The sequence below is a fragment of the Pteropus alecto genome, unplaced genomic scaffold (assembly GCF_000325575.1).
Source record: "Pteropus alecto unplaced genomic scaffold, ASM32557v1 scaffold8, whole genome shotgun sequence".
In the NCBI taxonomy this organism is placed as follows: domain Eukaryota; kingdom Metazoa; phylum Chordata; class Mammalia; order Chiroptera; family Pteropodidae; genus Pteropus; species Pteropus alecto.
Genome location: NW_006494609.1, coordinates 3,252,119 through 3,269,329, shown reverse-complemented (window position 1 = coordinate 3,269,329; position 17,211 = coordinate 3,252,119). Strand labels below are relative to the sequence as shown.

General features: G+C 38.2%; 1 protein-coding gene across 1 annotated transcript in view; it reads left to right on the top strand.

Moving 5' to 3' along the window:
- The first annotated feature begins 311 nt into the window (after positions 1-311).
- TMED10 (transmembrane p24 trafficking protein 10) overlaps positions 312-17,211 on the top strand; it is a 32,433-nt gene continuing 15,533 nt past the window's right edge. Inside the window, exons 1-2 of the mRNA XM_006925457.3 lie at positions 312-597; positions 16,251-16,362. Of these exons, the coding sequence (XP_006925519.1) occupies positions 373-597; positions 16,251-16,362 (337 nt within the window). The 5' untranslated portion in view covers positions 312-372. The remainder of the gene's footprint in view (positions 598-16,250; positions 16,363-17,211) is intronic.

The following is a 17,211-nucleotide window of genomic DNA, read 5'->3' as shown; positions in this document are numbered from 1 at the left end:
TGTTTCCTATTGGGGCTTGGTTGCTATGGTATCACCTACCTTAAAACTTGCTAGCATTGCTTCCGCAAGTTAAAGGAGGATTACTTCCAGGGCTGCCCTTACTTGCTATGGCCGACTGGGCAGTCACTGAACTCAACAAAAATAAAAGTTTTGCGGGAAATTTCTAGAATATCTTATTTAAGCACGCTAACTTGTGGGTGTGACGCGGCATCATATCCATTGCTCCCTTTCAAAAGATTTACTATATAGCTTTCCCCTATTTGCCAGTTTCCAAAATGGCGCCTGCGGCGTTGGTAGGCCATAGGTGAGTCACGTGGGCCCTCCCGGTTCCGGCGCGGTAGAGGCCCGGGGTGGTGAACAGTCTCCGGCACCATGTCTGGTTTGTCCGGCCTACAAGCCCAGCGTGGCCTTTGCCAGTTAGCGTCGTTGCTTTTACTCCTGCTCGGCCCCAGCTCGGTCTTCGCCATCTCCTTCCATCTGCCCGTTAACTCCCGCAAGTGTCTTCGTGAGGAGATCCATAAGGACCTGCTGGTGACGGGCGCATACGAGATCACAGACCAGTCTGGGGGCGCTGGCGGCCTGCGCACCCACCTCAAGGTGCGGTACTGGGCGGGGCAAGGAGGGAAAACCGCAGGCGTAGGCGAGGGGAGGCAGAGGATGGGGGTGGGGGGGGTCAGGCTGGCGGAGGCCTGGAGGGCCGCCTGGCCTCCCGGGAGGCGCCAAGGGCGCGTGGTCGAGACCGCCCCCTCACCTCGCCCGTCGTCGTTCGTGGGGCGGGGCTGGGTGCCAGTGCTCGGGAACCCTTAGAAGGGCTGCGAGGCCTTGGCAGATGTGACAACCGACCTGGGGTGTCCTCGTCTTTGATTGTTGTCAGGGCCCTCTACCTGCTATGTTCCTAGGTACCTTGAACTGTAACTTGGGTCTCCAAAGAAGTCTTTGGATGTTGAGTATTTGTGGGGATTGGCATCATAAGACACATTGATACCTGCAAGAAAATAATGGAGGCATTGAAACTTACTGCGAATAATGAAACCTATTATTTATTGAGCATTAACTGTGTGTGTTTGGGGGTCTTCTGCTACTTTATATACATTACCATTTAGTTCGTACACTCCCCTATGAAGTAGGTACTGTTAGCCTCATTTTACACGGAAGGAAACTGAGGCTCAGAGAGGTAATAGAATAAACGTGTCAGAGCTGGGATTAATTCTTAGTTTGAGAGTTAGTAGGGCGAAGAAAAGTGCTGCAGTTTTATTCTCTCCTTGTTTTTTATTTGTAATTTATTTGTGATTGATTGGTCTCAGTTTCTAGTCCTTTCCTTTCTGGTACCCCAGAATCTGGACTTGGCCAAGTTTTATGTAAATTTCACCGATACTCCAGGATGGCGATTACTATTCCCATAATGCCAGTTTGCTCCTTTTTTGCTGTTAGGATGACGGGATCGATCTTTGAAACTTTAATATAAATTGATATGGTCAAGATTAATTGTGTTCTAGGTAATTTTATTCATTCACAATGAGCCCGTGATTTTGTTTTTGTTTTTAACAGAATCGGTCTTAGACTAAATAAGAAGAAACTTTTACTTTTGAAGAGAGCTTAGGTATTAGATGACCATAATTTATGTTTAAGGAATTGGAATCTAGTAGTGGTAATAGATGCAATTTATTTATACTTTATTTGAGAGAAATGAAGTATTTTCAGGACTATTGCTCATGACCCATCCTTTTATTATTCTCTTTAGGTACCAAACTAATATCTGGCCAAGAAAGCCATGATGACACAATTTTAGAGGCTTGGATACAACATTTTTGGGGTCATGCTTCTGGCTCTTCAAAGGATGTAGTACATAGAATCAGAGAATTTGAGAAACGAAAGAGACTTTACTCTCATCTCCAGTGTTTCCCCCTCTGATTTGTACTTACATTTTAACTTTTCAGTGGCTTACTATCCGCTTAAACTGTCTGATAAGCTTAAATTTACCAACATGCTCTGTAGTGCTCTTCATAATCTATTTCTGAAGCTTTATATACTTTGTCATTCCCCACTCTGCATTTTACATATGAGCCACCCTGATAGTCCCCTGAACTCACTTATCTTGTATCTTATATTATAACCACTTATGTGTATATCTTGCCTTTCTTATTAGACTGTTAGTATCCTGAGGGCAGGAATTATTTTCATGTTCATGTTTTCCAGAATGTCAGTCATACTAGTGAGTACTTAATAAATACAGGATGCATAGTGTAGCATAGCCTTAAGGAAATTACGTCTGTATTCAGAACTGCTGAAGGGGCCTTAACAGCAGGAGTCTCTAGATCTACATGATCTCCCCATGTCTTCCCTGTTTTCTTGCTACTAACCAGCTTAGACTACTCTTGGGGTCCTAAAACCAAATGTCAGGTAGGTAACATAAATGAACGAATTGGGCCAGATGTGAGAAAAACAGCAGCTATGATGATAAATGGGGGATAACTGGGAGTAGTGGAAACTTAATTTGCAGTGACCAGTACTCCCATCTCTTGATAAGAGCCTTATTGTCACATATGATTTTTCAAATGAAGTGAGAAATCCAGATTTTGATGTGAAAGCTCTTCATTTTTAAGTGTACCAACTAATTCAAAGTTGGTTTTGGCATTGGTTTGTTTTCAGGTTTATGAAGAAGAGTACGGTCCGTCCTCACTTACACATTACCCAGATTCAACAATTAGGGTCTTGCCACATTTGTTTCATCTTAACTGCTTCTTCCCTCTTTTTATTTTATGCTGAATTGATTTAAAGTAAGTCCCAGATACCATGGTATTTCAGTCCTGCATACTTCATGAATCTCTTTAAAAATATGAACACGGTTGCAACGTTATATGGCTATAATCACACCTCGCAAAATTAACAAGAATTCTTTAATGCCATCTAATAATACCCAGTTCATATTCAAATTTCTCCACTGTCTGAAAAATATCTATTTAAAATTAATCTTATATCTCTCAAGTCTCTTCAATCTAGCAATCCGCTCTCCCTTTTTTATGCTTGCGGTTGTATTGGAGTTAGTTGTTCTTAAAGAATATCGTACACTTCGGATTTGTCTATTTGCTTCCTTGAGATTGCTGTCCCCTATATTTCTTGTAAAAGGAATCAAATGTAAAAATGTAATTAGATTTAGATTTATCTTTTTGATGAGAGTACTCCATGGTTAGTGTTGTATACTTGATGTGGCATCATGGCAGAGTACACAGTGTGTTTTGTGCCTCATAGTGCTGCTAAGATGGATCAGTGGGTTCAGGTGTGTATTAGTGTCTTACTGCTGCTATAACAAATTACCATGAACTTGGTGAGTTAAAACAACATGTTTATGTTATAGTTCTAGAGGTCAGAAGTCCTAAAATCAGGATGTCAGCAGGCTGTGTTCCTTCTCATCTTATGAGAAGGCTCTTAGGGAGAATTCGTTTCCTTGCCTTTTTCAGCTTCTAGAGACCACCTGTATTCTTTGGACGGTGAACTCTTCTTCCATATTCAGATATTTTTCGCCTACCCATGTCTCTCTCCTTTGCTTCCATCATGCCATCTCCTGTGACTCTCCTGCTTCTCTCTATTTCTAAGGACTCTTGTGATAGTTTACTTATCTCAAGACCCTCAATTCACTCACATCTTCAAAACTTTTACCATGTAAGAACACAGGTTCTGGGAATTAGGACGTGGACATTGGTGGTGAGGGGGTGCCATTACTCCGCCTACCAAGGTGATAACAGCCTGAAGCCTCCATTATAAAACTTCCCATTGATTTTTCTCTTTTGAATCCATTGATGATTTTTGTGTCAATTTGTTTCATTAAGGTTGTGAAATGATTTTCTAATTCTTTTATTCATTTTATATGTATTAGGTGGAATTACTCTTAAAGAATTCATCAATTAAGACCATTTGGTTACCTTAAAATTTATAATTCACACAAGAAAGGCAGGAAAAATACTGAATTCATTCCTTTAATTTACATTTTTCAGAGTAAGGAGTTGTTGCCCTTGTCATTTTCATTGTAATGCAGAAGGTTAACTATTATTCTAAAATTATTATTATTTTTTTTGTCATTTGTTTCAGTTTGTAGAGCCATTGTTTTAGACAGTAGTATTCATTCCTTTTGCTCACATGTCTCTTTGGGGCTTCCATATCCTTTGACACAATCCCATTAGGCTTTGATAGCTTTCCTGTTTTGTGGAACAATAAGATGTCCTAGGCTCATCTTTTATATGTCCAACCCTTGATCTGGAAGTAGCTATTTCTCCAAAAAGTTCTGGTTCCTTTTTGTGGGGAGTGATATTTTAGAGACCACAAGCTGGGTATTGTTTTAAAAATTCAGTATACTATGCAGGCCACAGAATACATTTGTGGGCATGATCCAACCCCTTACCATGGTTTACAACCTTCTTCATAGTATCTGTTCACTTAGTTCTGTTTCTTTTAAATTCTGACCACTCGTGGCCCAGACTCTGCCTCAAGGATTCTCTCTGTATCATTTCAGCTTCTGAAGTGCAACTCCTGAGTGCAAGAATTTGATTGATCCAGCTCCTTTTATGCCAGAACACATTCTAGGTCTTGTCTTTAGCCATATATCCACCTCTGGTTCAAGCAGTCATGGTTTGGGTTTGTGGTTAGGAGAACTGGAGACTTTGTGTAGTGCAAAACCTGGCCATCTGAGCTTGGTATTTAGTTGTTGCTCTAAATGAGGCAGTCTGTCTTAGAAGGATCTTTGTAAATGTAGTGCCTTGATTGACCTAATTCATCTTCTTCCTGTCAAGGAGCCCTTAATGTTTGATAAATACATCAATGTTATCATTTTTCACTTTATGCTGTAGTTATGTGTTTACCCATCTCCTTGAGCAGAGACTGTGTCAATCATCAGACATGCCTGTGTCTAATACAGTTCCTGGCACTTAGTAGGATTTCAACATAAGTAGTGATTGAACAAATGAATTGCCACTGTCCTAACCTCGTCTCTGATCTTCTTCACTCTGTCCTCCCACTCCCGACTCCAGCCATACCGAACACCTTTGAATACAATGTTCTCTTAACCTGAATCTGTCTTCGCCTGTACTCCCCTGCTAGTTGCTTCCATTACATCCTGTTTGACAGTAGTATTCATTGCAGTTTTCATGTAGTATAGTGCTTACTTTGTGAATTCCTTAATGTCTTACCCATCTTTGTGTCTTCAGTTTAATGTACTGTATATGCATTATCGAGTTAAATGTCTTAGTCTTCTTGGGAAGCCCTGTGGTATAGTATAAAAAGCCTGGATCTGAATCAGATTTGAGTTCAAATCCCAGCAGCTCCACCACTTATAGGGTGTATGGTCTTAGAGGAGTTATTTAACCCTTCTCCTTGGGACCTTTATCTGTAAAATGGAGGTGATAGATCTCACAGAATTGTTACAAGGACAAAGAGATGGGTTATTTATTGCACAGGACTCATTATGGTGGGCCATAGGTGTTAGTACTTTTTCTTTTCTGTCTATTGAATGAAAATTGAATTGCTACTCTGACTCCCCTGCCCTATATCATTGCAGTGAACAAAGAATATTTTAATGAGAGGAATTCTGAGTGTTTTGTTTGTGATTCTCCCATTCATTCATTAAATATTTATTTAATATTTAGTATATGCTAGACCTAGCTGGGAATATGGAGATGAATAGCAGACCAGGTCCTTGAACCCCGGTGAAGAACAGACAAAAAACACATTAAAAAAATGCACACAATTTCAGGTATTGATAAGTATTATAATGAAAAATCAAGCAGTAGGGGTAGGGAGTGATTGAATGGGTAAAACGTATTTGGTCAGAGAAGGCCCCTCTGAACAGAGAAATGAATTGAAATGATAGGTGGGAGAGACTGCTGCAAAGATTTCGGGCCTATATTGAGGTGTGTTTGTGTTGAGATTTCCAATTAGGTTGATCTCATACTACCCTTTCTTACTCATTTCACAAAATGAGGCTAAACCAGGCTAAATAATATATTTAATGACTTCGCTGCACAAAATTTAAGCAGGAAGTATCAACTCATTATTCATAGTGAATATAGACGTTTTCCTTATTCAGGTTCATGATAAAAACCTGTTGTAAGGACTCAGAATCTCGTTGATTTTGAATTGAAAACCACATTTTCATTAAGACTAGATGATACTGTAATAATTTAATAGGCTCCAGTACCACTTATTATTTAGAATGCTTGTTAATAGTGAAAATTGGAGGGTTAATTAATTTTAGGGGCTGAGATGTTGTCTAAGAGTGATTTATACTTTGGAAATAGGTTTACAGCAAGGGAGAGAGCAACTGTGAGGAGTTGTCATAATCATCACCAGAAAGAAAAGCTTGATGGTAATAATTTAAGTCATTTATACTTTTTCAGCCTCTTCCAAATAATCTAATTGGTCTAAATTTTTTTTATTATCATTTTTTTCAAGAGTGCTAATGCTAATTAACAACTCATTTTGCTATAATGAGGGGTTTTTTTTGGTATGTTTACCCAGTTATGGTCCCAGTCTTTCCCAACTAGCTTATAGATGAGAAAGCCAAACAGATTCGTTAAGAGTTCAGCCTTGCGTCATAAGCCTATCACAATTTAATCCTAAAAATTATCTTAGTAGTTGGGAAACCATTGGCTTATAACTTTTTCCCCTTACTAAAAGCTGTATGAAAAGATAAAAGAAAGACACACACACACACACACACACACACACACACACACACTATAGTTTTGAGATTATTTTATTTGGAACAATTATATTTCAGCTTGTTGTTCTTGGTATCTGTACTGAGGACTGATCGTTTTCTGTTGAGAAAAATATGTCTCTTTTCAAATTTATATTTGTTATGACTATTGTCCAATGGGTTAGAAACAGATCAATAAATAGATGGTTTAGTACAGAAAGTGAATTGGTCCATTAACATTTAAAATCTATTTTCTTTCCATATTATAGCTAAAATTTCTAGCTTTAAATTTAACCTGACCTTATGTTTCCTGCTTTATAAAAGCTAAACAATATGATACATCATTTAAATCTTTCCAATGCAATGAACAGTTGTCCACAGCCATCTCCTTTTTGAACTGAACCGGAGAAAGGAGGCTGCTTAGAATTTGAAATTGCTACACCATACCTTTATGATGACTTCTGAAGACTGAGTCTAGTTTCTAGGAAAATGGAACAGATTTATAGAGATAATCTAGTGGGATGCAGTGACTTCTATACTATTTCTTGTGTGAATTGCTGACTGGTAGTTGATCCTGAGCCATTGCCCCCATACACATTTGCACCCTGGTAGCCTGGACAGTAGAGCCCTCAGTAAAATCAGCCAGCTGGCCCAACCAGAATTTGGGCTCCCAAACAAGCCTCTGACTTGAGGGAGGTTGATGTCATCTGCCTTTATCCTGTGCCCTAACTTCATTGTTCTACATAACGTGTGGGAAAATCAAGGGACTAGTTGTTAAGAGAGAACAAGGCTTTGTTTGTGCCTAAAAGGGTCACGCTGGAGGTTTTTACCGTAAATAACTTTGGAACAGTATGAAAAAAAACATTTGATCTGGCTTCACCCCCGCAGTAGTATTGTTAGGGCAGCAACTGGTCTTTCGTTCTAATTCCTCCCCTTCCTCCCTCTCCTTCTCCCCCTCTCTTCCCCCAACCCCCGCTTCCCAGTCAAGCATGACGTATTGCTTATGTTAGGTTAATGTAGCAAATGCTGATAGAAGCAGGAAGAGAGCTTCTATCCATAATCATACCAGTGCCTGGAAATTTTCCATTTCTAGTTTTCACCACTTATACAAGCCTCCTTAAGCAATGCTTCTGTGCTATGCTGTGCCATCGCTGAATTGTGTTGGAAATTTGAAAGAATTTAATGTTGCTAAATGCTCTTGTGACCTAAGTTTGACTTTGTTCTGAGTTAAATCTAGATATGATCCTTTGATTTCAGGGATGCAATTGGCAGACTTGGACTTGGTATTTGCTCTTGTTTGAATGATCAGGGTAAATTCATTTTATGCATTTTGTGCCTATTAAATATAGCATCTAGGCTTTCAGAGTTGTCTATGTTCCTTGTGGTCAAGAACAATGGTGACTTGCAGGTATTTCTAATACTATTTTTTTAATCTAAAGCTACAGCATCTTTCATGATTTGGTGTTCTTTCTGCTTTTTTATATCTTAGAGTAATAGATCGCATAGCGCAAGATTCACTTGTGAACTCTTAACTAGATTAAGCATATAGACCCCAACCCTGATCCTTATCTATACACACGCAATTCTCTCTTTCCCCACACCTAATGTCATTGGGTCCTTCCTGCAATTTATTACTTATCAGGTTAAAAAACACATGCAGGAAATTCTGGAGTCATCTAGTATTTCTTGTTATCCCTTGTTAGCAGCTAAAGGTTTCCTTGAATACCTGCTGTTAGGCATTTTGTTACCCCTCAGTTTCTAAATCTTGCTGGTGCTTCCTTGAGAGTTTACTTGCCTTTTTCTGTTTCCGTGCAGTAACCATTTGGGCCCTAATCATCCCTGGGTTTAGTCAGTGTAGTATACTTTATCTAGTTTGTCATCCGTTAGCATTGCTAGGTTGAAAGTATGGTTAGTGACCTAAATGTTTACGGAGTGAGTTATCACTAACAAATAGTTATCATAATAACAATATTGCTAACAGTGACAATAACAACATTTGAGTGCTTATCATGAGCCAAACACTGTTCCAAGCCCCTTTACCTGTATTAAATTTAGTCCTTAGAATAGCCTCATGAAGTTCACACTATTGTCCTTATCTTACATATGAGGCACAGCAAGCTTAAGGCTTTACAGCTAGTAAATGGCACAGTTGTTATTTGAACACAGACCTGAAGTCTGATTCTAGAACCTTTAGGTTAACTACTATGCTGTACTGGTAGGTGTTTCTGTTTCAGTTCATTTTTATTCAGTGTGTAGAGCTTCTAAAGGGACTTGCCGTTTCTAAATTCCTGGGTTAGTCATTCAGGAGCTACAAGGTTAATGATTATCCTTAAAATAATATATACACATTGTATTTTCAGTATTATACCACAGAATGATGATAACCCTGAAGAAGACAGAGAGCAGGTAGGAGCCTATTTGAAGGAAATAGATTTTTACCAACTACACCAAAGCCATAAACTGATTGACCTCTCTGCTGCTACAGTAGCACTCCTGAAAAAGAAGTATTTTTCTCTTAAAAACATGTTCTTGGGTTGGTGGGGTATGTCAACAAATGAAAGCAACGTGTGGCCTGTACCTATAGGAAGACACAGACTTGCCACTTCTCCCATAGATTATATGTCATTTTTACAGGAGTAGGTATAGACTTGTCCAAATTAACTCTTTCCATAATACCTCATAAAAAGTATGTGAAAGTGCTTGTTTGCTTGCTTGGCTCTCAGTAGACTGTAAATTTCTTGAGAACCTAGAGATATGTGTGTATATATGTATATGTGTTTGACTTTACCCTTTTGGGAAAGTATTTTTTTAATAAACTATTTTAAGACAGTTTTAGATTTACAGAAAAATAGTGAAAATAGTACAGTTCCCATATACTCCACATCTGGTTTCCCCTATTGTTAACATCTTTATGACACTGAATGAACCAGTATTGATGTTATTATCATCATCTAAAGTCTTTATTCATATTTCCTTAGTTTTGTCTTTTTTTCTGTTCCAAGGTCCCATCCTGGATATATTATATTTAGTCATGTCTCTTTGGGCTCCTTTAGATAATGACAGTTTCTCAGACTTTACTTGTTTTTGGTGACCTTGTGAATTTTGAGGAGTACTGGTCAGGTATTTTATAGGATGCCCTTCTACTGGGATTTGTTTGATGTTTTCCTCATGTTAAAATTGAGATTATGGGATAAAATGTCATTTTCATCACATCATATCAAGGGAGCATACTGTTAACATGATTTATCACCGTTTATGTTGACTTTGATCATCTGGCTTGTCAGGTTTCTCCACTGTCAGGTTACTTTTTTCCCCTTTTCATACTGTGCCCTTTGGAAGGAAGTCACTATGTGTGGTCCACACTTAAGACGTGGGGAAGTTATACTTGACCTTGAGGGTGCTGTTTCTTCATAAATTATTTGAGAGTCTTCTGCATAGGAGATTTGTCTCTTCTTCCTTGTTTGTTTAATTTATCAGTATGGATTCATAGATATTTATTTTATATTTTGGATTACAATCTAATACCATATTTTGTTGCTCAGATTGTCTCAGCTTTGGCTATTGGGAGCTCTTCCATTTGGCATATCCCCAGTCTTGGTTTTTGTTTTGTTATGTTTTATTTTTGAGCACTCCTTACCTTTTGGCAGTATAAGGTGCTTCAGGCTCATCTTGTATATTTCCTGCTTCAGTCCTGGGTTCAGCCATTTCTCCAAGGAGACCTGGTTCCTTTTATTAACGAGTGGTATTAGGAACCGAGATCTGGGTGATTAGTATTATTTTTAAGACACCTTTTCCTGGCACTTAAAAAAAATACACACACTGTGGTAGCTGCAAGCGGCCAAAAGTAGTCCCAGCCTTCTTGAAACTTTAGAATGAGGCTGGGAATTCTGTGAGCAGCAACAAGAGGAGCTAGAATGGGGAGAAAAGTGGTAGGTAGTGCTGCAGGGCAGAGGGCCAGGGCATGGAATCATTCATCTAGTTCCTTCAGGTCCCACCTCTGCATTAGGTCAGGCAGATCGGTGTGGAGGGTCACTAAAAGCACCCATTTGAGTTGTATTTGTATCTTCAGCAAGGCCGTGATTGAAAATGGAGAGTCTAATATTGGTCACAGCCCTTTACAAGGACCTTCCTGATAAATTGTTCTTCCTGTTTAGTTCCAGGAAAATTATCTTTGAAGATAAATTTGTGAGCTTTCATCAGAAAACAAATGATGTGTGACCCAACTTGTTTCTCTCTTAGTCTTTTAATCTTGGCTTCCAGAAAACTTAGAGTCACATTTATTGTGCAGATATCATTTGCTCATTCAGGTTCTTGATAGCGCCTATTTGTTTCTTCCTCCAGGAGAACTCTACTCTCTTTTATTCTTAATTGCTTTATTTGCCTAGTGTTTGAGCCTAAGCTACTTAAAATCCTTTTGAAGTAGGCAGGGTGTTATCTTGAATGTTTGGTAAAGGCTTCAGGAGCAGGACCTGCTCAGGAACCCGTTTTCTGGCCACAGCCTAGAATGGTCCAAGAAAATTCAATTCTAAATGAGTTTATTTTCCCAGTGACCTGTATTCTCAATTATTTGACAGTTTCAGTGTGAGCATTCACATATTCTTGACATCAGCTACTCTGCACATAACAGTTAACACTTTTTTCCCTACTTTTTAAGCTGTGAACTTTGATTTGCTTTTCTTCAGAGAGTGTTATATAGAAACTAATCTTTGTTACTTCCCATTCTTTGATGTCATATGGGCATATTTTATGGCTTGATATTACTCTTGTTTAATTAAGAACTTTACAATAAATATGTTTATTATTGTTAAAAGGGAAGAACAGAATCCTTTAAGGGCTTGCTGTTATAGTAGGTGAAAGTGGCAGTTATTTATCATATTACTTAGGTGGTTCTTTAGTAGAATTTAAGAAGGGAAAAATAAAATCTCAATCTTTGAGAAACCAGATAATCTTTTAAAATGATCTATAATCAGAACATTTTAATTAAAGGAAATTTAAAACCATCATTTCAGCCTGTTAGACTTTGCCAGCCCTGGCTGGTCACCAAGCTTGGCCTAGTTTTCTATTTCCTAATTTTAGCCATCTGCTGATTTATGTAATTATGTCGGGGTTAGGGCATGTGATTTTTTTTTCCTTGAGATCAGTGGCTTGGCTCCTCAATCGCTGCAAAGTAATGAACTACATGGTAAACCTACTGATATTCGGGAAAATTCTAGGATCTGTTAGAATGCGGAACAGTTCATAAAAGCCTAACACAAAGGTTAAGTTGTCAAGTTACCTGCCAAACTTGCAAATGTTTGGATAAATACCCTCATATAGTTCTGTCAACTAAAAGCCATAGAGAGTATAGAAATGTGGAGTCCCTGAGGGAATTGTGATCATTATCACACACTATTTCTGGGAAGTAAATTTCATGCTGATAAAATGTACGGGTGATGGGTCCTTTGCCTTCAGCCTCTAGGAAGAAAAGCATTTGAGTCTTTGCCTAGAATGAATTTTTAATACATTTTCAGATGTTATAGAAAGAACCAACAAAGCAAGTGGTTTTACCATGATTGTGGTTTCTCAGTACAATGTACAAGAGGACAGTGTAAACAGTTTTTACTCCTTTTGAGTACCAGTCGGAGGTATGGATTGTACCAGTCTTTCAGAAAAACATGGCAGACTTCTTAATTAATTTTGCAAATTACTTCATGAAGGCTTTTTGCCAGTGCTTTAAAAGAAAGTTTTCTGAACCACATCTGGGCTCTGTTATTATCTAGAGACACTCCTGTCCTTAAGTTAATAATTTTTTTGAAGAACCTTTTTAGTATCTTAGGAGAATACAAAGAGATCATAAGCTATTCTTCTAGGAAATAAGATGGTTGGGCAAATGTATGCCAAATCTTGTAAGCCCGATTCAGTTGGGTTGTTTGTTGTAGGCCAGTGACCTGGCCTCTTTCCTTGCCTGACTGCAGAGATGACATCTGTGATGACTGTTCAGTATTGTACCCTTGATGATTATTCCCTGTTGTCCTCTACTGGTTTCATTTACATTTAAACATTTCTAGCAACCTGTAATCCTTTCCTTGTCCCTTAAGAATTAAACTAGTGCAATGAGCAAATCTGGAAGCTTATTTTTATCCAAATAAGCCTTGGGGAAGTAGACATTTTCTGCAACTTTATTCATAGGAGCCAAAAACAATTAGAGTTTTTAGATCAACTTGGAATGTGAAAATCTGTTATTCCTGCAGTCTGTCTTTTTGAGCTTCCTCTTTGCTCTTAAGAATTGTCACTGTGCTTTTGAGTGCTAGGTAGTAGGAAAATCTGAGTATCTGATGGGTTAACAGATTCTGAAGAAAGGAAGAGTGGCAACCACACTGGCCACTACACATTACTCTGGGATTTGGTTAGTTAGTTCCCAGACCTTTTTGCCCTATCATGAGTGTGAATCCAAGGTTCTAAAGTCCTTTGTTATGCTTTTTCTTTTAGTTGATGATTAAGAAAAAGTATCACATGAGCAAGATGCCTTTGGGAATCTTCAGGGTTAAATATTTGCTTGTAGATTATCTACTAGTTATTGCTGACTTCAAGGCCTCTCTACCTTGTTGCTGCCTGCTCATTCCTCTAAGGTGGAGAATACAGACTGAACAGTGCTATGTCCCCCTCAAGAGGATTCTCAGGCTCTTTGACAACCATTGACCCAAAGAATCCATTCAGTTCTATTAATCTTTCTTGGCTTCTGTGCATTCCACTTCTTTCAGACATTCCTTTTATGGGGAGGCAACATGGAATGTAGAAAGAGCATGGGGTTTGAACCACTTCAAATCCACATACACAATTTATTAACTGCATGGTAATGGACAAGTTACTAAGTTTCCTCATCAGTAAAATGGGGATTGTTAGACCGGCTTATATAGGGTTGTTGTGAGGATTCAAGATTATGTATGAAAGTTTGTAGCAGAACTTCTTAATCCCCTTAGCCTTACAAACCACTCAATTACAGAACCCCAGCCTAAATCACTTAATACTTTTCTTTGCTCCTGTATCCTGGTTGTTAGGTGTTGCCACTGGAAATCCATGGTTCAGGATCTCAGCAGAGACCTCAGTGCTGCCCAGCAGTTCTGTGTGATTTTGGTCAGCTTTCTTCCCGTCCTATGCAGAGGTCAGAAATTGGTGGCCCAGAAGAACTTAGTTCTACAGACATGTTTCGTTTCACCTTGAAGTAGTTTTTTAAATTTTGGGATTGATTGTGAAGGTTTAAAAATTAGGAGATTTCAAATGAAAGTTAAAACATCTAGCTTCTTTTAGAAAATTGGATGATCTGAAAACCTGGTGTGCCACAACAGTCATTATTTTCTCCCTTGGGACAGGCCTATCCATCTTGCCACGTGGCTCACCACACCCTGTGAACATATACTGGTCCATTAGACTCAGATATGTTGCTTGCTTGATTTTTGTGGGCACTTACTTTTTGGTCTTGTCCTGTGGTCTTTCACTCCTTAAAATCTCTCAAATCTGTCCCCTTCTCTCCATACCTAAAGCCCTCATCATTTCTAATTTGGAGTACTGAAATAGTGTCATAACCCAACTTCTTATCTCTAGTATTATCCCTCTTGAGTCTGTCTTCATAGTATTATCAGATTCATCTATCTAAGTTGCAAATAGAATCATATCACTCTCTTGTTTCAGATTCTCCATTGTCTTTCCACTTTGTACTAAATGAAGTTTAAACTCCTTAACATGGTGTTGCAGCTCTACATGATCTAGTCAGTACCTCTCCAGTCACTTAACCTCTCTGTGTCTCAGTTTCCTCCTGTGGAACATGGGAGAAATAATAGTTCTTACCCATAGGGTTATAATGAACATTAAATTAAAATGCATATAAAATACTTGGTACAGTACTTGACACTTGTTAAGTGCTCAATAAGTATTAGCTTATTAGTATTATGATGATACCATGTTTTTGTTTGTTTGTTTGTTTGTTTGTTTGTTTGTTTTTCTAGACCCCCGGCCTTTGTATTTGCTGTCTTTCCTACTCTGATTCTTCCCTTGATTGCAACTCATCCTTGAGGACTCAGCTCATGCATCACCTCCTCCATGATACATTCCCTGATGCTCCATAATCCTAGGTCACCTGTGCATACCTTTTCACATTGCAGCGAAGTCTCATTTCTTATTCTAGTCCTTATTTAGACTCTTAAGCCCTTTGAAGATAGGAACTATCTTATACATCCTTGTATCCCCAATGACCACTGCAGATCTAGGCATCTTAAATGCTTGACAAAATTGATACATCATTCATGGCTGAAGATATTTGATTAGTATTACTGCTGTTGTTTTTAGGAATTTAGAAGATGTCATAAAACCTTTTTTACTAACCTATTATTTAAAATGAGTTAATAAACCCATTTTAGTGATAATTATTCTTTAGTTATTGTTTTTTTCCAAAAAATGAAATAACTTTATTTCTGACCATGAGGAATACATGCCGTAGTAGAAAATAGAAAGAATACAAAGTGAAAAGAAGAAATCTTACTACTCAGCAATAACTAGTATTATTAAAGTATTTTGAATATATAAGCTTATGTGTGTGCTACTCAATTTTCATATTTAAAATCTTACCTATAAATGAATCTTATTGTACAAACAGCATTAAAATATCCAGTTTAATATAATGAAGCCACTACTTTTGTGTTCCACGTTGCAAGGAGCTTCCTGTCTCAGGTAATGAAATGTGGCTTCTACTAAGACACATGTGCTCTAGGAAAGAAGTCTGAGATCCAGTCTGTCATATGACCCTGTCATTCCCTCCTTTATAGGTGACCATTCACTTACCAATATATGCCATTTCATCTGTGCTTACAGGCCATTCTCTAAGAACAGAGCAGTTTAAGTTTGGAGAACTAAAGCTAACAACCTAAAAGAAAGGATTGATCATTTGTGGAAGCCAAGGATGTCTTTTTTTAGGAAAACTTTCTTGTTTATCCCCCGTGCCTGTCTCCTACCCCATGTAGCTATTGCCATAATTAACATGGCATTTGCAGGAATAAATCTACCATATTTTCTTCTCTCAAAACGACAAAACTAATGCAGGTCTTCTTTTTCTTCTCTTTATATCAAGTGTCCCATTTCCACTATCCACCCCCACCTCAACCCTATCAAGATTTATTTTATGGAAGAAATGTGTTCTTACCTATCTTTCTCTTTTTTGTAGTATGCTCTTTTGGTAATTGTCCACTTCCATTTTTGTGACACGTCCCTTTCTAGGGAGCGATACTGGCCTACATTCCATAAAGTGAATCTTTGTTGCTAAACCCAATTTATATCTCAACTGTCATTCTATGGTGGCAGCAGATTTTAGCCTGCAGTGTGGATAGGCTGTTTGAATGAATGAAATTTGCTATACTTGGATTTCATCTTCTAATCCAATTCCTATCTTTTGGAATGGTTGGAACATAGTTATCATAATGAGAAATGTCAACTGTCTTTTATAGACAGTGTTTCTTTCCATTTCTCCAGTTTCTCTTAAGTTTACTTCCCAAGTGCTATTTGCTCCCTATTCTTACTTACTTTTTTGTTTTAGATCACAGATTCTGCTGGCCATATTCTATACTCCAAGGAGGATGCAACCAAGGGGAAATTTGCCTTTACTACTGAAGATTATGACATGTTTGAAGTGTGTTTTGAGAGTAAGGGTAAGTAATCAGAGTTTTCTCTGAATTAAGCATCTTCTCTCAAGTTAGAGCATGAACTTTCTCTCTTGGGCTGGCAGGAAGAGGAGATGAAAATTACATTTGTTGGGGTGCACACACATGTAAGTGAAAGTAATGTTCTTCATGTGCAAGAATAGCCAAATATACTGTGACATACTTGGCTTGAATGATAGAGTTTAATTTGGTGTAGATGCTAGAAAATGCAGTAAGTCCTTAATGTCATTGTTAAGTTCTGCAGCTTTATGCAAAACAATGAAACAAATTTTACCATAAGCAAGAGTTAAGTTCCTATAACATCTCATCAACATTATACCAAAGCAAGATTGAATTAAACATTATTTAATGCATTTATATGCTAGTAACATGTTTTCTAGAGGATTAAAAGTAGGGTCTATCAGACAATATATGGCAAAGTCAGAAGCAGTTTTGGTCTTCAGAGCACTTGTTATTTCCTAGTCCTGATATCTTGCTATGGAGTCTTCTGTGTATCTCAAGGCCAAAATCCCATAGTAACTTTTAGGCTGATCACCTGATGGTTTCTGCAGTCAGTAGTAGGTGAAAAGGCAGATTCCCTTTCACTCCCTATTCTTTAACTTCAAGAACACTAGACTCTAAAATCTGTATGTGCTTATACTTATATTAGTTGGGACCTCTTTGGGCCACAAGACAGAGAAACATAACTCAAACTGGCTTAAAGAGAAAGAAGAGAAAGACATTTGACTCTCTGACCTGGGAAGTCTTCAGTGTGGTACTGACGTCAGGCACAGCTGGATGTTGGAGTTTTAACAGTTATCATTGGACCCCCTACCTATCCTTTAGTGCTTCTTTTCC